The sequence below is a fragment of the Kogia breviceps genome, chromosome 1, assembly GCF_026419965.1.
Source record: "Kogia breviceps isolate mKogBre1 chromosome 1, mKogBre1 haplotype 1, whole genome shotgun sequence".
Classification (NCBI taxonomy): domain Eukaryota; kingdom Metazoa; phylum Chordata; class Mammalia; order Artiodactyla; family Physeteridae; genus Kogia; species Kogia breviceps.
In genome coordinates, this window is record NC_081310.1 from 164,893,049 (window position 1) to 164,911,448 (window position 18,400).

At 53.2% G+C, this 18,400-nt stretch overlaps 4 protein-coding genes across 9 annotated transcripts in view; 2 read left to right on the forward strand and 2 right to left on the reverse strand.

Moving 5' to 3' along the window:
- TESK2 (testis associated actin remodelling kinase 2) overlaps positions 1–1,877 on the forward strand; it is a 134,731-nt gene extending 132,854 nt beyond the window's left edge. For 2 of the 3 annotated variants that reach the window (XM_067008936.1, XM_067008939.1), the window contains one exon: positions 204–1,871. In XM_067008936.1, the coding sequence (XP_066865037.1) occupies positions 204–925 (722 nt within the window). In that variant the 3' untranslated portion in view covers positions 926–1,871. Of the gene's footprint in view, positions 1–203 lie in introns of all 3 variants that reach the window. The other variant, XM_059042855.2, reaches the window with a different exon arrangement.
- On the reverse strand, positions 1,775–5,428 carry TOE1 (target of EGR1, exonuclease). Of its 4 annotated transcripts, none has more exons than XM_067008962.1 (8): positions 5,194–5,428; positions 4,319–4,461; positions 4,192–4,232; positions 3,950–4,004; positions 3,663–3,821; positions 3,138–3,397; positions 2,780–2,939; positions 1,775–2,700 (listed from the first exon to the last, which is right to left on the reverse strand). In XM_067008962.1, the coding sequence occupies exons 1-8, from the start codon at positions 5,243–5,245 to the stop codon at positions 2,080–2,082; spliced, it is 1,491 nt and encodes a 496-aa protein (XP_066865063.1). In that variant the 5' UTR covers positions 5,246–5,428; the 3' UTR covers positions 1,775–2,079. The 4 variants fall into 4 exon arrangements, with proteins under 4 accessions (XP_066865063.1, XP_058898856.1, XP_066865074.1 ...); XM_059042873.2 differs by having other exon boundaries at positions 3,950–4,046; XM_067008973.1 differs by lacking the exon at positions 4,319–4,461 and having other exon boundaries at positions 5,194–5,302.
- MUTYH (mutY DNA glycosylase) lies at positions 5,011–13,069 on the forward strand. The gene is given in 17 exon segments (XM_067008947.1): positions 5,011–5,522; positions 8,514–8,640; positions 9,185–9,336; positions 9,428–9,467; positions 9,582–9,655; positions 9,788–9,829; positions 9,911–9,982; positions 10,053–10,166; positions 10,252–10,349; positions 10,432–10,576; positions 10,661–10,724; positions 10,900–11,091; positions 11,196–11,332; positions 11,418–11,570; positions 11,742–11,783; positions 12,875–12,967; positions 12,969–13,069. Coding segments are annotated over 16 exon segments (1,578 nt in total). The 5' UTR covers positions 5,011–5,522; positions 8,514–8,519; the 3' UTR covers positions 13,008–13,069.
- Positions 13,070–13,446: 377 nt separating this feature from the next.
- On the reverse strand, positions 13,447–15,249 carry HPDL (4-hydroxyphenylpyruvate dioxygenase like). The gene has a single exon (XM_059043169.2). It carries the CDS (start codon positions 14,996–14,998, stop codon positions 13,883–13,885), a length of 1,116 nt encoding a protein of 371 aa, XP_058899152.1. The 5' UTR covers positions 14,999–15,249; the 3' UTR covers positions 13,447–13,882.
- Positions 15,250–18,400: the final 3,151 nt, after the last annotated feature.

Below are 18,400 nucleotides of genomic sequence, written 5' to 3' on the forward strand. Positions count from 1 at the left end.
AGGCAAAGGAGCAGGGGATGATTGAAAAAGTCCTGGAGCTGTGGGCTGGCATATTGCCTCCCTTCTGAGTCTGTTTTCTCATTGGTGCAATGGGAACAGAACCTACTTTGCTTTCCTGAGTGGTGACACTTTGTGGTATGAAGTGCTGCTTCTATTTTTTATGACTAGTGAGAGTAACCCTGACTTGACTCACTATTCTTCAGGACTCTTGGAGAAAGGACCTGGGGTGAAGCGACTGAGCTTACTGGATGACAAGATCCCTCCCAAGTCCCCACGCCCAAGACGTACTATCTGGCTGTCTCGAAGCCAGTCAGACATCTTCTCCAGTAAGCCCCCACGTACAGTGAATGTCTTGGACCCCTACTACCAGCCACAACGAGGTGATGCTGCCCGAGCCCCCAAAATCAACCCTTTCAGTGCTCGCCAGGACCTCAAAGGTGGCAAGGTCAAGTTCTTTGACCTGCCCAGCAAGTCTGTCATCTCCCTGGTATTTGACCTGGATGCACCAGGGCCTGGAACTATGCCCATGGCTGATTGGCAGGAGCCCCTCGCCCCACCTGTTCGCCGGTGGCGTTCTTTGCCTAGTTCACCAGAGTTCTTGCATCAGGAGGCTTGTCCGTTTGTGGGCCGAGAAGAATCACTATCTGATGGGCCGCTACCACGCCTCAGTAGTCAAAAGTACAGAGTAAGGGAGATCCCACCATTCCGAGCATCTGCCCTACCAGCTGCTCCAGCCCATGAAGCCATGGACTGCTCCAGTCCCCAGGAAGAAAACGGTTTTGGGCCCAGGTCTCAGTGGGCCAGTCCATGCCTTGCAGGTGCCCCTGAGGAGATGGAGGTAGAAGAAAGGCCAAGAGACTTGGCTCCAGTCCCCTTTTCTGTCTCAGGCATAGGCCTGAAAACCCAGGGAGAGCAGGATGGGTAAGGGGCATTAATCCCCACCTCACCTTGGGGATGGACCTTCAGCTGAAGCCACAGGGCCCCCTTGCTGCAGAGCCTTGACTCTTCCCTGGGGCCCACAGAGCAGGCAGGCTAAGCCAAGCCAGGCTCATCTTTGGGGTTCCCAGTGCCCAATGGCTGTGTATGAGGTGAGGCAGCAGTGAGACACCTTCCTAGTTAGGGCAAACAGTTAATACCAAGCCTCTGAAATCCAGCAAGGAGCTCTGGCCCCCACCCAGACTTCCCCAGACAGGACCAGAGGACTCCTAGTTCTAGTGTGCACTGGCAGGCAGCTATTACCCCAGGTTCTTCTCCTATCCCAGGTCTGTCTCCTTTCCTTTCCTGGGGCATATAAGCTAAAATGGATGGAACCTGGAGCTGACCAGGAGACCATAAAGGGCATGGCTATTTCTCAGACCTGAAGACTGGGGTGCTTCTTGCCAGAATGTTTAAGACACTTGAATAATTGCTGTTTGCACTTACTGCACGGTCAGACCACATCACTACATTTCTATGCAAGGGGAGGGCAAGGCAGAGTGGTGGTCATGGCTCTCAGCTAACCTATTCAAAGATCTTTTCCAGTTGATTAATCTATTTTCATATTTATGAAGGAGTCTTAATGTTCTGCCCTATAAAACTTTCAACTTTGTGTTGGGAGTAGGGCTGGTTTTGTAGGCCCTAGGGCCTGCTCTATGTATTTGTCAACATGTGATACACCCAGTTGGTTAAATGGTTTATACGTGGACTGATTTCTTCCCTTTCTGCTACAGCCGGAGCTATGGGAAGAGTCTGTCCTTATAGAGCCACAATAAGAAATAACCAAAGATGAAGCTGGTCAAATATTTTCATATCTTGTTTCTGTTGATTTTTTTTTTTAAACTTTCCCAGGACACTTTGAGATTTAAAAATGAATAAAGTCTGTGTTACAGGTGCTGGTCAGCCTTCTTACTTGTATCCTTGTTCCTCATCTTCTGGGGTAAAGGCAAAGGTCCAGGAGTGATGCAGCAGTATCTCTGCCAGGATCCTGTCCCCGCCCCCTAGTAGTTGGGAGTAGGATACTCACAGGCTAGAGGGATCCAGACCCCTCTGTTCCACCCTCAGCTTCTCTTTGTGGGCCCTGAGTGCTGGGTAGAAGTTGGGTCAGCTGCTGCCCCAAGCCAGCTTCATCTTCTGGTTGTGGGCTTTGGAAGAACGGGAGAACTGGCTCTTAGCCACTGTGAGGGGGACAGCTTTGCCACTCAGGTATACCTTGTTGTGGCATTCAGGTAGCCATGGTTCAGAGTTACAGGGCTGGGGTCCTTGGCCCACTCCCATGTAGGCCATCACGTAACCTGTCATAAAGGCATCAAAACCAGCCCGATGCAATCCATCCCCAGGCACTGGGTTAGGAGTGACTTGACTCTCTGGAGCTTCTGAGCTGGCCATGTCAGCTGTGTCAGGCCTTGCTGCTCTCTGCTCCATCTCCAAGTCATTTTTGTGACCTTGCTCAGAGCCACGTTGGTTCCCAGTCTCATCCTCAGCCACCTCCTGCTCAATTTCCTCAGGCTTGAGGCCAACCCTACAGACCTGCTTGGTGGGAGGACCATCCTCAGTTTCACCAGAAGTCTGTTTCTCAGGCAGGCCCAACGAAGACCTCCGCCGTTTCTCCCTACGTCGTCGCCGTCGCCTCTTGTCCTCCACCACAGCTTCATCAGTGTCAATGATAAGGTCAATATCATGGGACCGAGGACACTGTGGTCCCAGGGGGCACCAGCCATAGGCCTAGAGGTAGGAAAAAAGCTTAGAGAGGGGTTCCAGGCATCAGACGTCCCTCCCCCAGGAAATGGGCAGGTGCTCTCACCGAGAAGTTGTCACAGATGCTGGTGGAATGAATACAGTAGGTTGCAGGGGGCATGCAGCAGCGGTAGTCAATATGGGTGCTCATGCTAGAAGGATAGCTGCAGAACTCCAGGGTGAGGTGTGGGCTGCCAGCTGCCCGCTGCTTCCCATTTTCCCGCTCACTGTAACATCGCAAAAGGGTATTGGTCCACTAGCATATAAGCTCCATGAGAGGGGTTTCTGTCTGTTTTGTTCACTGATGAACCCTCAGCACCTAAAACAGTGCCTGGCACATGATAGGTGCTCACTAAATATCTTAAGTGAATGAAATAGTCAAGCTTATACCAGGCCCCACCCCATTCTCTCAACCAGTTCCTCACCATTTCCGGAAGGCATATTCTAGGTAGGAGGCCACGAAGCGGGCGTGAAACTCAGCAGCATATTTGGTGTCATAAATGCCAGCTGGGAACATTTCACATAGGTCAGCAGTAAAGGTTCCCAAACTCTCAGGCAGGTGTGCATAGAAGTTCTGGTACAAGAACACCAAGTCTATAAGACCGTTGTGTAGTACAAGGGGCCGGCGGGCCCGGATTAGCTCCAGGAACAGTGTCCTCACTGATTGGCTCTGGCTCTCATCACCCTGGGTGGAAAGAAAGGGGTCATCAGGAAGGACAGAGTCCCCTAGGGAGCCTTGCAGGACACTTATCCCAGGCTCCCTCACCTGGAAGGCTCTCGCTCCTTGCTTTCACCTGATTTATTCACCAGTGTAACAACAGTCTTGTTTCCCCAGCTCTGTCACTAGTGGTTCTCCATACTCCCTAAGAAGCAGATCCTCCCCATGCACCCAGCCTAGAGTAGTAAGAAATGAAGTCACAGAAGGGGCAGTCTCTAGGCTGGAGGCCTACCTTGTCATTGCCTTTGTGGTAGGGGATACCCTGGGCGTACTGCTGGTTGAAGTTGAAGCCATGCTGTACCAGGAACTGCACAGACTTTGGTTCTATGACATACTCTTCCATGCACAGCAGGGTCAGATTGAACACCTGGGCCAGGTATGAGTGTTCACCCTGGGAGAGGAAGAGATTCTGCTACATCCAGCCTTGGGAGAAAAAAACCTCATAGCTGATGTTCCCCAGGATCTCAACCTTCCTCCCCACAGCCACAGACCTGGGATGCAGGTGAGATCAGCCCATACCTTGTCTGGCTGCTGCTTGAAGCAGGCGAGGCCCAGGGAGAGGATAGAACGGGTCCTGGCAGCATGACACACGGCCTTGTAACGTTCCTCGATGCACCTTGGGGTTGGGTTTGGGGGTGGCTGTGGCTGGGAGTTAGCTTCATGAAAGACCCAAACCACCCAGAACTGTGACCTCCACTTCAGGGTTGAGGTCTGCCCGTCCTGCCAAGGCTAGGACTAAAGAGATCAGGGCTTATACTTACTGGTTCAGCAAACTCTTCCTGTCCCCAAGCCCACTCAGTTCCTATGGGGCAATAAAGGGAGAGTTGTGTTAGGTCCACAGTACCAGCCCTTTCACAACCACGTGCTCTCCCAACTCCCAACTCTCACCGTGTCCACAGCCACAAAGCTAGCTGTCTTTATGGCCAGCAGGAGGGATGGCCACATCTCCTTGAAGTTTTCACTTTGCACATCCACCACGGGAACCTGGACTACTAGCTCCTCCCCAGATTTTGTGCTTTGGCTGGCACCACCTGGGGATAAGGAGGATGATGGATGTTAATGCTCAGGCAAGGGCCTAAGGGAAAAGATACCAAGCTAGGCCGTGGCTGGGGGCAGGGGCAGTTTCCCTCAAGGCAAGAAATGGCAGCTTTCTCCTCAAGTGTATCACATATACTCTATACACAGGCCTTGGAGTGAACAATGTCCTGAAATTGGGGAGAGAAAGCCTGGGTCTTCCAGTGGCTTATTGAGACTCTGGGAACATTTCTTCCCTCTCAGCATCAAAACCTGTAAGGAAGGTAGGACTAGATGATCTGTGAGGTTCCTGTTCCTCACATCCTGCAGGAAATATTTTGCAAGGCTTGAGGACTTCGGCCCCTTTAATATCCCAAAGGCTATATACTACCGTTCATGGCCACAAGCGGCGGCAGTAGCCAGTATGCCCCGGAGCCTGATAAATAACGCCCCAATCCGTCCCACTTCCTGTGGACCACAACTCCCAACCTCCCCAACCTAACAGAGCCATGAGCTCCAGACTACATCTCCCGACATGCCCCCACATGCCCTGCACCCAAGACTCCAGGCTTTTGCAGGCGGAACCGCCGTGCACACCGGGACTTGTAGTCTCCTCGTGGCTGGTTCAGAAAGAAGGCGCTAGTCCTCTGAAACTTGAGATCGGTTTCTTAGAACTACGAGCCCGAGACCCTCCCCTCCCCTCCGCCGTAGCGCACAGGCTTTTAAAGAGCCCCTGGGAAGCCACTCACTGTCAGAGACGGCTGGAGCTGAGGCTGCGCCATCGTCACCGTCGGCGGCCATGACACCGAGGTCCCTCGTTGTATAGTCAGTGCGCACGCGGGACTTCCTCTTCGTCTCCTCACTTCACTCCAGCAGTCGGGGACGGGGCGGGGCTCTGCCCCCGGAGTCGCCGACTGGTCGGATTTCCGTTCAGACCTCCCGGGTCTGGCGCGGTGGAGCCAGCCTGGCGCGCGCTAGGAGCCTATTGGCTGGCGTGGGCCGGTTCACCGCCCGGATTGGCCGGAGCCACGCCCCCTGGAGTTCGTCGGGGAGCTGGGCGCTAGAGATCGCTCTGGAGGTAATTTTTCCTCTGCGTACAACGCAGTGGGAACGTGGGCCTTCGCGTTACCCTGTCTTCATCGATTCGGCCCCGGGGTGGGGATCCCCAGAGGATGTGGCGCTGCCTGAGCTAAGCTCAAAGCGCGCGTACGTGTTATACAAAGACCGGGGAGTGTAGGGGAAAGAAGGATATTTGGGAAGGGGTAAGCTGCCAGGGAGGGTGGAGAGCTCACGGCGTTCCAGGAAGTGAAAGAAGGCGGGACGGAGACAGGAGATGAGGCTGCGGAGGGTGAGAGCGACCGGCTAGTAGGAACACTTTTGAAACAATCCATGCGCGTGATAATAAGGATTTGAATTAAGCCTCCGTCAGGGACAAATTGTAAGTAATTAGGAGATATAGTTGACCTTGAGGTGTTTTGGACATGATTCCTGCTACTGCGAGAGTTGTCCCTGCCGTAGACTAGCCCTTTTCCAAGGGTTCTGCTTCCCACCAAGGACTCTCAACCCTTTATCTCTTTGATTATTTGCTGTTTTCAGTCCATCTTCAACCTTTCTCTCAAGTCTTTTCATTATTCTGAATTGTTTGGATTGTTCCCATTCTGGAAAAGGGGGAACCTCCTTTTACTATCCCCCATCCCAAATTAGTTTAACAAGTATTACATACAATTTGCCTGGCACCGTGCTCGGCTTTGGGGACACAACAGCCAACAAAAGATACCCAGTCCTTGTTTTCATGGAGTTTTACAGTTAAGTGGGGGAAGCAGACACTGATCAAAGAATCACAAATAAATATGGAATTAAAATTGGTATAAGAGCAACAATGGATAAGTACACAGAGGGTAAGACTGGGGGGGATCTGATTTGGACATTTAAGTCAAGACCTGAAAAATGAGAATCTGTTAGGTAAAACATAGAAGAGCTTTCCAAGCAGAGGAAATGGATTGGGTGAGGCCTCAAGGAGGACAGACACTTGGGGATTTTGAACCAACTATTTCAGGACAACATGGCTGTTGCGTAGTGAGCAAGGGGGATGGGGCTTGTTGGAGCCTACAAAGCTTATATTAAGCGGATTGGCTTCTAAGAGCAATGGGTGTGACAGCCAAAGCCCTCCCCAGTGGCCTACAAGGTACTTTGTAGTCCTAGGCTCTCCACTTTCTTTACCTCTCTGACCTCATCAACTCCTCACCCCTTCCTCTTTCCATTCTAACCATGCTGGCTTCCTCATTGTTCTACAAACACCAGGCAGCCTCCTTAGGGCTTTTGCACTAGCTTCTTAGGATGCCTTTCCCACAGGTATCCATTCACATGGCTGACTCCAACTGCTTTAAGTCATTCGTCAAATATCACTTTAATAAGGCCCACCTTGACCACCTTCTTTAAAATTGCAACACTCCCACACCCCTACCCACTCATCCCCTTCACTGCTCTACTTTTCCTCTTTATGCTAGTATTTATCACCTAACATCCTATATGATTTACTGATTGTATGCATTGTTTATTTCCCATTAGAACATAAGCTCTGGGACTTCCCTGGTGGTCCAGTGGTTAAGACTCCATGCTCCCAATGCAGGGGACACGGATTCAATCCCCGGTCGGGGAACTAAGGTCCTACATGCCACACAGTGTGGCCAAAAAATAAATCATCTATAGACTTCAAATAATAAAATTTTAAAAATAATAATAATATAAGCTCCAGGAACCTTTGATGTTTTATTTACTGAAGTATTCCAAGTACCTAAAACTGCTCCATAAATATTTGTTTAATGAGTTAATGGGAAGCTATTGAAGATTTTAAGTAAAAAAGTGACATGATCATGTCTTAAAAGATTGCTTTAGTCTTTAGAGAACAGATTGTAGAATGAATGATGGAAGTCAGCGAGTTTGGTTAAGGAAGTTTGGCTAGGAAGTGGAGGGGGTAGGTCTTGTAGAAGGGATTGGAGGAGGAGGAGGGAACATTCCTCCATATAATGGGATAAAGGAGAAGGAAAGTGCAGATGGAGGTACGTGATGTACGTTTGTACATTCATTCCTTTCTCAGGTGGAGGAAGCAATCTCTTGATGAAAATGAGGTGTGAATTTAAAAGTTTGAGGAGAGAGTTTGAAACAGAGGCTCAGCAGGGACTGCAGTATAGCCAGGTGCAAGCTCTGCAGGCAGACCTTCGGAGTTTGAATTGAAAAGTTGCTTAATCACAAGCCTGTTTCCTTATAACTGAAATGGAAGTAATCCTAGAACATACCTCATGGAGTTGTCAGGAGATTGAGAAATCTGGTAAAGCACTTAGCATAGGGTCTGACATATAACACTCACTAACTGTTAGCTATTCTTAGGTATTAGATTAAAGGCGGCCAGAACAGTAAGGGAAGAGTGAAGATCAACCAGATGTGTTTTCTCATTACTAATGGATAGGCGGCTGTGATCTACTAAATCAGGAGAAGATTAGGAATAAAAATAGCTCATCTCCGTGCCCCCTCCGCCCCAGTTTGCCATCTTCTCTCAGGCAAATCTTTCCCCTCTCTGATCCTTGGTTTCTCCTCCCCCCCCCCCCTTTGCATTTTATGTTTTAAGTCATTATCACAGAGGTTTCTACTTTCCATAGCATGAGGGTTTGGACTAGATGATTACTAAAGGCTGTTTCGGTGTACATGTGCTACATCTCTAAGCAGGTAAACCTCCTACCTACACCTGTATTCCCAGGGATACACAGGTGCTCCCGCATAGGAGGCTTTGGTCCTTGACTCAGCCCAGCCCTGGCCTCTTATTTTGTTTATGTCTCCAAGACTATACTAATGCTGGTCCCTCTGAGGCCGCTTGCAGAACGTCAGCCCTACTGGTCATACCTCAGTGCCACAGCCAGCCAAGAGCAAACCCATGAGCATCTGGGGAGTGCTTGGAGAAAAGTTAGACACTTTATATGAATGGTGTGGGGAGGAAGGTAGCTTTACCCTCTGCGGGGCCCTAAGATTCAGCCTCATGGCGACTGACTACTTTGGCTGGGACTTTCCATTCTAGTCAATCATGAGGAAGCCACGAGCAGCTGTGGGAAGTCGAAGTCGTTGCAGGAAGCAGGCATCCAGCCAGGAGGGAAGGGAGAAACGTGCCCTCAGCAGCAGCCAGGCCAAGCCATCTGCACCTGACGGTGAGGAGCTTGGTCTTAGAGACTCAGGGGCTGGTTTAATTGGCCATGAAAGGGGACAGATTCAGGCTGGGAAGGGAGCATGGTATGTATCAAGGCATTAAGGAACTAATTAAGGTTCTAATTCTGACTTTGCTCTGTGGCTTTGGGATAATTGCTCTGAATAGCTGCTTTCTTACCAGTGATATGGCGTAGTAGTCTGTGCATTTCCTTCCTCACTTGGCTCTCATGGGATCAGATGAGTTTATCAGCCTGTCAGTGTTTTGTAAATGGGAAGGCCCTGCACAGGTATATATTATGCTTGGCTGAAACTTGGAGTTTCATTATGACCCAGAGACAAAGGAGCCAGGGGTATCACCCTGGGAAAATGAAGGCCAGAAACTTGGCTAAGGCTACCCAGGGCTAGAGACTCCAGGTCCCAAGCTCAGGCAAGGGCTTGGGGGTGGGGGAAGCTTTAAGTGGAACAGACTGAAACCAGGCCACAGTGCCCCAGATTGCTGGTGCACACCCTATGCAAGGATGATCCCTGAGTTTTCTGAGGTTCCAGCAGGCCTGGCCAGGCAGCAGGAGGAGGTGAGATTGCAGGCCCCTGTCTCCCCGTACCATCTATTCAGAGACACAGCTGAGGTCACAGTCTTCCGGAAGAGCCTGCTGAGCTGGTATGACCGAGAGAAGCGGGACCTACCCTGGAGAAGGCAGGTAGGTGGGTGAGGGACAAGGACGGTGGAGTGGGGGAGGCTGGTGCCCAGCCCCCTCTGCACTAACTGCCCATCTGGGATTTCATTGGCAGGTGGAGGGTGAGGTGGACCTGGACAGGCGGGCATACGCTGGTGAGTACATCTCCTGAGAGCAGGTTTGCTTTGCCTGGACGCTCTCAGGTCTGGGTCTGTGGGCTAGGAGCAGGGCTGGTTAGCAGTGTCCTCATACCAACCCTTCTTCCCCAGTGTGGGTCTCAGAGGTCATGCTGCAGCAGACCCAGGTTGCCACGGTGATCGACTATTATACCCGATGGATGCAGGTGACTTCAGGGAATGAAGGGGAGGGTCATGGTCCAGACCCCAGATGACTCCTTTGGGGTGGGAATAAAGAAGGCTTCCTCCACCTCCTTCACCTTTGGCCTCATCTCTTTTTGCCTGCCTTTGGGCTGTAGAAGTGGCCTACGCTGCAGGACCTGGCCAGTGCTTCCCTGGAGGTGAGAGCCACCCTAGCGTCGGGGAATGGGGACTACTGAGGACCGACCTCTAATCCCTCTGACCTCTGACCCCACCCACAGGAGGTAAACCAGCTCTGGTCTGGCCTGGGCTATTACTCTCGAGGCCGGCGGCTACAGGAAGGAGCCCGGAAGGTAGGTGGGGGGCGGGGGAGCCCGAGGGCCTCAGGTATCTTATAACCTTGAGTCTTCCCATCCCAATCAGGTGGTAGAGGAGCTAGGGGGCCACATGCCACATACAGCGGAGACCCTGCAGCGGCTCCTGCCTGGTGTGGGGCGGTACACAGCCAGAGCCATTGCTTCCATTGCCTTTGGCCAGGTGAGCCCATAGCCCACCCCCCTATTGTGCGTGCCCACCTTCCTTCCTCCCAGACCTGGCTGACTTCTGGACTCCTCTGTGCCAGGCAACCGGTGTGGTGGATGGGAACGTAGTACGGGTGCTATGCCGTGTCCGAGCCATTGGTGCTGATCCCAGCAGCACCCTTGTTTCCCAGCAGCTCTGGTAGGATATTGGAGTAATGGGGCAGATTGGAAGAGTTGTCTCCAAAGCATCTTTGGCTCACAGCAGCGTTCCCTTCTTGTAGGAGCCTAGCCCAGCAGCTGGTGGAGCCAGCCCGGCCAGGGGACTTTAATCAAGCAGCCATGGAGCTGGGGGCCACAGTGTGCACCCCGCAGCGCCCGCTCTGCAGCCAGTGCCCTGTGCAGAGCCTGTGCCGGGCACGCCAGAGAGTGAGCCTTCTGGGGAAGGGGCAGTCAGGGGTCCTAGGGAGTGACCCCTGCCCCATGACATCCTGCCCTGTCTATGCCTCTCAGGTGGAGCAGGAGCAGCTCTCAGCCTCACGGAGCCTGCCAGGCAGTCGTGATGTGGAGGAGTGTGGTGAGTGCCAACCCTAGCCCTTCCCTGCACTGTTGAGGAGCTGCCTGTGGTTGCCTCATTCCATTTCATTCTACAGTCTGAGTAAGATTCTATAGAGCTGGGCCAGGGCCTGCTCTTTGGAGTTGGCACCTAAGCCCACCTGGCCTGAGTGGGGCTCTTGGATCTCTGTTCCTAGCTCCCAACACTGGACAGTGCCAGCTGTGTGCACCTCCCACAGAGCCCTGGGACCAGACCCTGGGAGTGACCAACTTTCCCAGAAAGGTCAGTCGCAGGCCCCCCAGGGAGGAGTGCTCTGCCACCTGTGTTCTGGAGCAGCCCAGGGCCCTTGGGGGTGCCCGAATTCTGCTGGTGCAGAGGCCCAACTCAGGTACCTTGATCCTGGGAGTGCAGGGGGGTTGCATGAGCAACAAGGAAGAAATAGAGGCATCAGTAGCTAAGGCCTAACTGATACCTGGCTGCCCTCCCTCTCAGGTCTGCTGGCAGGACTGTGGGAGTTCCCATCTGTGACTGCAGAACCCTCAGAGCAGCACCAGCGCAAGGCCCTGCTGCAGGCACTGCAGAGTTGGGTTGGGCCCCTCCCAGCCACCCGCCTTCGGCACCTGGGACAGGTGAGTGAGCAGAGGAGGGACCAGGAATGATGGCTTCTGTGGCCACATCCACAGGTCTGTTTCAGCCTCTTGGTGCTCCCCCCAGGTGGTCCACACCTTCTCTCACATCAAGCTGACATATCAAGTATATGGTCTGGCCCTGGAAGAACAGACCCCAGTGACCATAGTACCACCTGGAGCTCGCTGGCTGACCCGGGAGGAGTTTCACACCGCTGCTGTCTCCACCGCCATGAAAAAGGCACTACCTTAGTTGTCTTCATTGTACTTTTTGTGTTTCCTACATGTTCTAAGTGAACCTGTTACTACGTAAGCAAACAAAACATTTTAAACAAAGGTGCTGGGGCATGAAGATGAGGGCTCTTTGGGGTCAGATGCCAGCTCTGCACTTTCCTCCTCTCTTCTTGTCTAGGTGTACCGTGTGTACGAGGGCCAACAGCCAGGAACCTGCAAGGTGAGTGTCTTGGCCCTCACCCAGCCATCTCTCTCTAAGACCAAATCCACAGGTTTTCAGTGAGGTAAATGATGCACGTTGGGGTGAACAGTCTCCACGACAGACTTCACTGGGGCAAGAGAAATAGTTCTTGACCAGACTTTACAATCTGGGTCCACGGTAGAGAGGGGACAAGAGCAAATGATGGAGACAGTAGTGTCACAGGTGTGTGAAATGTTTGTACAAGATTTTGTGGGATATGAAGTGGGGAACTGTCATTTTTATCTAGGAGGCAAGAATCAGGAATGACTGCTTGCAAGGAGTAGCTGGTAACCTGGGTCCTAGAAAGGAATTATTTTCTCCAGGTTTGGAAGGGGAATCAGCTGTAAAGACGTTCTTTCCAGGCCCAAGAGTAGTGTGAGCAAAGGTGGGGTACAGTACAGTCTGCAGTGCTCAAGGAGCTGTGAGCATTTGGTTTTAGTTGGAGCAGTGAGCAGGGCCTGCCCAGGCCAGTCAGGGATGAGCACTCCAGGCCACTGAAGCATTTTAGATGGAGAGAGGAGTCATCTTTGCATCTTAGGAAGACTGCCTCAGGCTGCCTTTTTTTTTTTTTTTTAATTTATTTATTTATTTTTGGCTGCGTTGGGTCTTTGTTGCTGCGTGCGGGCTTTCTCTAGTTGCGGCGAGCGGGGGCTACTCCGTTGTGGTGCGCCACGAGCTTCTCATCGCAGTGGCTTCTCTTGTTTCGGAGCACGGGCTCTAGGGCTCTAGGTGCGCGGGCTTCAGTAGTTGTGGCTCGCGGGCTCTAGAGCGCAGGCTCAGTAGTTGTGGTGCACGGGCTTAGTTGCTCCGCGGCACGTGGGATCTTCCTGGACCAGGGCTCAAACCCATGTCCCCGGCATTGGCAGGCGGATTCTTAACCACTGTACCACCAGGGAAGTCCTCAGGCTGCCTTTTAGAGAGTTGATCGAAGAGTTAGATACTGGTGACAGGATGGAAGCTTTACAATATAAGCCTAGAATCTGAGCTAGATCAGTGGTGTGGGGGGAGGGGTGGAAGGAGAAGATTCTCTGTTGCCCCCTCAGTACCTCCTTCCTTTGGCTTCTGCACAGGGTTCCAAAAGATCCCAGGTGTCCACCCTGTCCAGACGGAAAAAGCCCAGCGCAGGCCAGCAAGTCCTGGATAGTTTCTTTCAGCCCCACATCCCCTGCTGATGCACCCAGCCTCAATAGTGCAACACAGTGATGCCTCTGGAAGCCCCCACCCCCTGAGAATCCTGTTTAATAAAGTGCTGATTTTTGTAGTCATTCTTGCGACTTTCCACCTTCTCCTTAGCCCCCTCACTCCTCACCTCTGAGGGACCCAGAAAGTGGTAAAGTCCTGCTTGGTCCTGACTTCCAATGCTGAGCTCCTAGCCAGCCCTGGGCAGATGGAGGAGGGGAGCGTTCTGTCCTGAGTGTTCTGTCCTCCTCCAGCCCCAGAAGAGAAGAAGGCAGCTGCAGGGATCCCCTGCCAGTGGCTGACATCCAGCACTCTCAGTCCATGTCTCTGGTCAGCTCTGATTGGAGTTGTGTTATCACCCTAGAGCAGGTGGTTGAGCTCAGCTCTGACTCAGCCCCTCCCACCTGCAGTGGCTGGTCCCTAGGGAGAGGGGAATCACAGAGGAGGATTTGTTTTGTCTTAGACTCCTACCTCAAATAATAAATCATTTATTTAGGGATACATTACATATGCAGTGAAACAATACAGAAAAGCAGAGGGTTTTTAATCATAATATTGGGGGTGTGGTGGAGAGAAATGGGGTCAGAGAAGGACACAAGGAGGGTTCAAAAATATTGGTTATGTTCTGTTTCCTAATTGTGTAATTCCTTTATTCTTTACACTTTGCGTATATATTAGATATAGACAATATGAGAAACGTTTCACAGTTTAAAAAAAAATCCCATCTCTTTGGACCCCTGTGAGATTCAACTTCTGGCACCATGAGATGGAGGCCACACCTAGCCCCTAGACAAAACCTTTCACTCCAGGCCTCTGTGGGTGTCTCTCAGTTCCAGCAGGCCCTGTGCTGGGCTCCCCAGTGCTCCAGGACAGGTGGCTACACCCAGCTTCAGCCCTTCTCAGGCTTCCTGGACCCTGGCAGCTTGCTCCTGCACGGACTGCCACAGGGCCCGAATGTTGCCCTGGCCAAATCCAGTGGCCCCCTGCCTTTGAATCAGCTCCAGGAAGAAAGTGTCCTCTGCAAATAGGGACTTGGTGAAGACCTGAAGCAGAAACTTGCCTCTGTCACCATCTAGCAAGACACCCTGTCGGGCCAGCAGGCTAGGCTCATGCCCTGCAGCCAGGATCTGCTTCTCCTTGCCTGGCTGCTGGTAGTAGGCCTCTGGAGGAGTCAGGAGCTGACCCCCGGCCCCTGCCACCCCCTCAGTGGCTTCCATGATATTTGGTGTGTATAGCCCCACGTGCTGCAGTCCAGGTCCCCCATTCCGGGCCAGAAACTGCTCCACTTGGTCCTGTCGGCTAGTGACCCCCAGCAGGGACTCGGCCAGCACGAGGGTAGGGACAGCACTACCCGTAGGGGCCCGCAGCGCGGTAAGCCTCAGCCCCCCGCGCCCCGACTCTGCTGCCACCTCCAGGCCCAGCTCCGGATCCTCACCTGGGCTCAGCGGCAGGTGGTGAAAGCCTAGACAGTCGTGGAACCAGCGCATCAGTTTTGGGGAGCTGCTGGGGGTGCAGGCCAAGGTCAGGTGGTCCACGTGGCTGACCCAGCCCGGGCCAGGTGCGGAGGGCACAGGCCTAAAGCCGGGCAGGAAGGGCCCGCAGAAGCCAGTGCGGTCCAGCAGCGTCAGGCTGAGCTTGCCGGCCGGCGAGCTGACCACGGCGTAGGTGGCGGCGCCCTGCTCATCCCGCATGCTGACAGGGGGCACCGGCACGCTGCAGCCGAGCGCCGCCAGCGCCCGGGCGGCGGCGCCCGCGTCGGCCACGTCGAAGCACAGGTTCGTGGCACCGGGCACCGCATGATGCGGGTCCAGGCCATACAGCGGCTCTGCGGGCCCCGCGCCCTCGTTCACCAAAAAGACCGCGTCGCCGCTGCGCAGAGCCAGCTGCCGCCAGCCGTCTGCTTCCCGCACCGCCAGGGGCTGGAAGCCGAAGAGGCGCTGCAGATCCCGGGCGAGGGGCAGCCCCGCGGGCACGTGGAAAGCGATATGGCACAGACGGCGGGCGGGCGCGGCCATAGCGGTTTGGAATGGCGACCCCGGCCTGTCCTTCCCCTGGGGACAATCACTTGTCCAGGATTCGGAGACTCTCAGTCCCTGGCTTGTCGTCAGAAGCCGGTGGAGTCCAATTTTGCCGGCAGACCGCGTTCCTCGATCTTTTTCGGGGAGAAGCCACAGACGGACCACTTGGGGGCTTGCGGTTCCCTCTGCCAAACCACGTCAAACTGGAGCTGCCTGGAGACCACCGAGTCTGAGCTGCGGCTCTAGAGAACCACGCGGAGGCAGTGCAGGGGCGGGGCGAGAGAGAGGGGGCGGAGCCAGTGACTGCCACTCTCCACCCTCTCGCTCAGCCTGTGTGGCCGAGAGTACACCGGGGACACAGGACTGACCCTTCCCATGGCCTCTGGCTGGGCCTCACTCTTGGGCACTGACCTTCCCACGGCCTCTGGCTGGGCCACACACCTTTGGGCACTGAGCCTCCCTCCCATCCCCGGACCCTGGAGATCACAATAGCTGCCTTCACTAGGTGCCAGGCACTGAGTTCCCACTCATGTCCCAACCTCAGAGCAAAGGGAATCAGCCCTAGTTGGGGGAAGAGTCCGAATTTTCCCTCTACAAGCACGGAATTTCTTAGCAATTTCATGTTTTAGCTTAAAATTTTGGGAGAATTTTGCTTTTAATTGCCTAATGTTCCTTTAAAACTTAAAATAGAATAAAATGCTTTAAATTACAGATTTTCACTCTTTCCCCAAAATGATCCAGAAAAATTTATGTTATAGGAAGATAGACCATTTATATAGCTCCTAAATGCATCTCTCTTTTGGGAAGTCTTTCAGCTGCACCTTTTCAACCCCACTTCTCCCTTAACATTTTTTACCCCTTGTCCCAAACAAGATTTCGAGATCGAAACAGTGGCTAAGGATCGGAAAGGAACAGCTGCACGGGCATCCTTTCTCACCCTCCTGACTCTATTAGGACTAGAATAAGTCCTCTTTGCTCTTTCCAGATTCCTGATTGGGTATTAGGCCAGAGGAGCTTTCTGGGGGCATTTCTGGCCTTGCCATTGAGAACTGTGTGAGACCACTGGATTGAGGAAATTAGGAGTCTTCTGGACCTGACAGCTCTTGAAGTGTTTGGAAGGGCATTCCAAGAAGGGCAAATGGCATAAGCAAAAGTTCAGTGAGGAATGTGAGCCAAACCCTCAGAGGAGCAATGGAGCATAAGGTTGGGGAGACAGTTGGGATGGATGCCTGTGGTCTGAGGAAATGCAAAAGAGATTCATTTGTCAGGCAGCCTGGTGTGATGACTTACTGTTGAGTTTCATTGGCAGGAGGGAGAAGGATGTGATGAGGAGACAGGGCTTAGAAAAACACCTGGCTGGGTGTTCAGGCCTACAGCCAGGAAGGCAGTACCTGAAGCGGGTCAGCAGTGGTGAAAGGCACTTGGTGCTACTCTGCACTCCAGTGAATTTGAGAACATGGGCTGCAAAAGCCAGATGGACCTGGGTTTAAAAATCTATCTCCAACACTTACTAGCACATGTATAACTTTGGGTAAATTGCTTAACTTCTGAGTCTTAGTTTTGTCATCTATAAAAATGGGAATAATAATAGTACCTACTTCGTGGGATTGTTGTGATTAAATGAAATAGTATATGGTGCAGCCTGGCAAAAGATCCAGGTTTTAGCCTGTGAACCTGGGCCTGACTATGGGTTCAGGGCATACAAAGGGCTACTCCTCCGTAGTCTTGAGCACTGGGAAGGCACTGGGAGGGCTCTGTCTTTGGTGGTGGATTCTGGGGGAGGGGGCCCTGGGAATAGGTATCTGAGAGGGCTGGTACAGAAAAGGCAATGGTCTGCCCCAGCTGTCATGACTGGGGCCCCAAGGGAGCAGCTTCCAGGCCTTTGGTCCTGGAGAAGGAATTTCCACTCAGGGCTCCAGGTATGGACAGAGGGAACAGAAACAGGACCCCTAACCAATCACTTCTGACCTGGGGGAGGGTAGATTTCTGGAAGCTAAGTGGGGGTTGTCTTAAAGAAAAGGGTGACCTTGTCTGGGGCACGCTGCCCTGCCAAGGGCACTGTGTTGACTTTGGCCCAGTGCATAGACTGGGCTCTGGAGACCAGCTGGGGTTAGAGAACTAGACTCCACTTCCTGCAGCCCTGCTGACGTCTTGGCCGTGACCTCCTGGGATCAGACTCGTGTCCTCCTGCCATCAGGACCCTGCGGAACTTTCCCCAAGATGGGTCCTCCGAGCCTGGCAGCGGTTGCACTCCTCCTGGAGCAACTGACAACGAGGGTGGGCGCGGAGGTCGAGACCTGAGGAAACCGGCCGATACCACTGGAGGGCGCGCGCCGGTCGGAGAGGCTAGGTGGTGAAGCCTCTCCTATACATCTGCCTTCTACAACAACAAGGTCAGCAGAGGTGGAGGCGGGGGCTGTGGAGGGCGGAGGAGTCGAACTCTCGGAGCTCTCAGACCCGAGGCACACTCGGCCACTGCAGAAATCCTGACCCCCGCCCGCTCCTAGCTCCTTCTCCTCCCCTCTCCCCTCTCCCCTCTCCTCCGCTCCCCCTCTCCCAGCCGCAAAGGAGGCCCCAAAGCTCGCACCTTTCAGGGCCCATACCGCCCCACCCCGCCCCACCTCCTCCCCCTCCCTCCCTCCCCTCCCCTCCCCCCTCCCCTCCCCCTCCCTTCCCCCTCCCTTCCCCCTCCCTTCCCTGACCCCGCCCCTCCCCTCCCTTACCTCACCCCGCCCCTCCCAAGTTCCCTCCTTCCTTCCTTCTCCTGAAATCGGCTCCCGGAAACTCAGGCCTTTCTGGCCGCGCCCATCCGGAGCTCCCTCCCCATCTAGGAGGCGACCTCGGATGCTCCCTCCTTTCTGGCCTTGCCCCTGCCCTACCTCCACGTCCTCGACGTGATTCCGTTCTTCTCCTTGAGCCCTTGACTTTTTATAAGGAGTGACCTGGAAGACCTCAGAGAAGGTGACTTTGTGTGTGTGTGTGTGTGTGTGTGTGTGTGTGTGTGGTAAAACACACATAATATTCACCACGTTACATTTTTAAGGTACAGTTCAGTGGTATTAAGTACATTCATGTCGCGCAACCACCACGTCATCCATATGCTGAACCCTTTCTCCACAGCTGACACTGTACCCTTTAGATAGCTCGCCACTCTCCCCTCCCCCCGCTCCTGGCAACCACTGTTCTATTTTCTGTCTCTGTTATGATTTTGACTACTCTAGGTACCTCATATAAGTGAAATCGTGCAGTGTGTGTGTGTGTGTGTGTGTGTGTGTGTGTGTGTGTGTGAGACTGGCCTATTTCACTTAGCATAATGCCTGTAAGTTTCATCCATGTTGTAGTATATGTTAGAATTGCGAGAAGGTGACTTTTGAGTTAATTCCTGAAGGAAGTGAGGGG